This window comes from Dendroctonus ponderosae, unplaced genomic scaffold, assembly GCF_020466585.1.
Source record: "Dendroctonus ponderosae isolate FM_Combo_2020 unplaced genomic scaffold, Dpon_F_20191213v2 Dpon_F_20191213_9, whole genome shotgun sequence".
Lineage (NCBI taxonomy): Eukaryota > Metazoa > Arthropoda > Insecta > Coleoptera > Curculionidae > Dendroctonus > Dendroctonus ponderosae.
Window position 1 is genome coordinate 6342765 of NW_026019116.1, and position 2323 is coordinate 6345087.

General features: G+C 48.8%; 1 protein-coding gene across 2 annotated transcripts in view; it reads right to left on the minus strand.

Annotated features, from left to right (window-relative positions):
• The window catches only part of LOC109543279 (sprouty-related, EVH1 domain-containing protein 1), an 11718-nt gene that overhangs the window by 3455 nt on the left and 5940 nt on the right, over positions 1-2323 (minus strand). Inside the window, exons 1-3 of one of the 2 annotated variants that reach the window (XM_048669953.1) lie at positions 1570-1862; positions 1290-1482; positions 1063-1231 (exon numbers count right to left, since the gene is read on the minus strand). In XM_048669953.1, the coding sequence (XP_048525910.1) occupies positions 1063-1231; positions 1290-1482; positions 1570-1610 (403 nt within the window). In that variant the 5' untranslated portion in view covers positions 1611-1862. Of the gene's footprint in view, positions 1-1062; positions 1232-1289; positions 1483-1569; positions 1863-2323 lie in introns of those variants that run through there. The other variant, XM_019912899.2, reaches the window with a different exon arrangement.

Genomic DNA, 2323 nt, shown 5'->3' on the forward strand with positions numbered 1-2323 from the left:
AAAAACGAGCGTTCTTGCTCATTTTGCTTCCGAGAAACATGCAAAACGGGACGAAAAACATGAAATTTTGCAATAATCTTGCGCCACCCTTGCACGAAACGACGTTCATTTTTCTAATTTCATAAACAACAGAAGACAAACCCTCCCCTCCCTGACTTTAAAGCTGGATCCGCCCCTGCTTAAGACGGGATGGAACAGCAGTCATCAGTTAAATACTGGCTAATTAGACGCCAGGAAATTAGCCAGTCGTTCACTGCACTGATGCGTCATAATTTAACAGTCAAGTAAACAAGCTCTAACAGGCCTGGGAACCGATTTTTCTAGGAAAATGCGGCAGATCCTTTGTTCAGTTAGCAAGGGTGACTAGACCACTATGGGTTTTCCAATTAATTTGCTCAATTATCCCACCACTAACCACTAGGAGCGGAAATGACCGCACAGTTGGTTTCGTCTCAAGCTTCTAAAAGTCCCGATTTCTGTCGGTGGCCCAAACCGGTGAAAATTGGTATGGTTTGCGATTGTTAAGCGAATTTTTCTCTCTTTTAACCGGGGGTTTTGCAATTGTTGGCAAACTTTGCTTCGCAACTTTGCGCTCATTCCGCGACTACAATACCCGTACCAGCGGTATAGTCGTGGACTCACCTCGTATCTGCTTTGTTCTTAAGGCTCAAAAACCAAATTCGTAAATTGAGTCCGCGACTATACTGTATCCAGCCCCCATGTATAGTCGAGGCTAGAACCTACGGCAAAACTACTAAACTGTTATGGAATCGCAGCAGAATGTTTTTGGCGAGAAAATCTTGGAAAACCCGAAAAATTGCCGCTAAGTTCATCAACTACCGATCCACACCATCAAGAAACATGAACAAACCGCATGATTTAAATTCACCGCTTACCCCATTTTAACTTGAGTTCTTGATATTTAAGGCCGATTAAATGCTAAAACCCCGACTAACTACCGCTCGTACTTACCGTGAAGAAAGCCCGTAGTAGAGGAAGCAATAAAAAAATACAGATAGAGCAAGTAAGTCAATAGACTGTCCGCTTCTGAGCGCCACTTACCGTCCAAAAGGTCCTCAACAGCCGTTCGGACACCTTTATCGAAAGCTCGGGCATCGGCCGCCGCCTGAAACGTGAGTCCAAATCGCTTGGACCCGGTGCGCCAATGATGGAAGGTGGGCATCACCTTGTTGTACTCAAAGTCCTTTTTTATCGTACAGCTCAGAACCACCTGAGCGGCATGGGGCGGTTTAATTCAGGGGCTCAACTATCGGGGGGTGGGCGCTTACCGAATTGTCGCTGATCCGCTTGCCGTAGATGAGGTAGTCGTGCTTTGGTTTTTGTGAGTGGTCGCCGCCCTGAGTGCGAGGGCGGCGCCTCACTGAGACTTCGCTCAGGCCGCCACCTCCCAAGGGAACCCAGCCGCCAGATGAGTCGTCGCGTGACATCACCTGTGCTCGCACTCGCACCAAGTAGTGGCCACTGCAACCAAGAGAAAACAGCATTATGCCCTCAACCATCAACTAACTCAAAAAAACCACTGGGGGGAAATTGGGGCAACAAACTTACTAAACCGGGCCATGGGTCTGCACGTTCGTCTGGATTTTCATTGGTTCCTCCGGCACAGATTCGGAGTCAGACGAGGCCTGTGGTTCCTCCAACTTACAGTGTTTTCAATACCTCCACCACTAAAACCCCCACTCAAAAGCACCAGACCCTCAGTGAAATTGCTGATTGATTGACTGTGCAATGTACTTGGACGGAACCGTAGCCTGTCACCGATCTGAGCAACCACTACCGCACCATCACCCAGCTCAGAACCCCAATTTGGTGAGTGAACCTTCCAAGGTTGCAATGCGACCGCCCAGTAACGCTTTTCGCAGCCAACTAAAAGCGGGATGCACGTTGAATCGGTGACGATCTTAAGGGGAGAACTCATTGACGTCATCACTGATGCGCCCCCCATAGGCCCGTGCATGCCCCCACCCCGCATTCGGCCGACCGGGGGAGCCAAAATTAGGTAACTGGGTGATGCTGAGTTCAGTGAACGCGAGGGGAAATTGCAGGGAATGTTTTCGCCATTCTCCCAACTGAAACTGCTCGAGTCGCCCCCAAAGCGCCGCCTGAAATTTCTAATTAATAAAACCGTCTTGAACAGTTCATTCATATCTAGCGGCTTCGTTGATGGCAATCCTACATATGTAAGGAAACTAGAATGGAAACATCAATAAGTCACAGGCCACGTGGTACATTAGTGACATCAGAGGCGAAACAACAAACTGGCTTTCCATCAAGGGCGGATCCAGGGGGGGGTCTTGGGGGG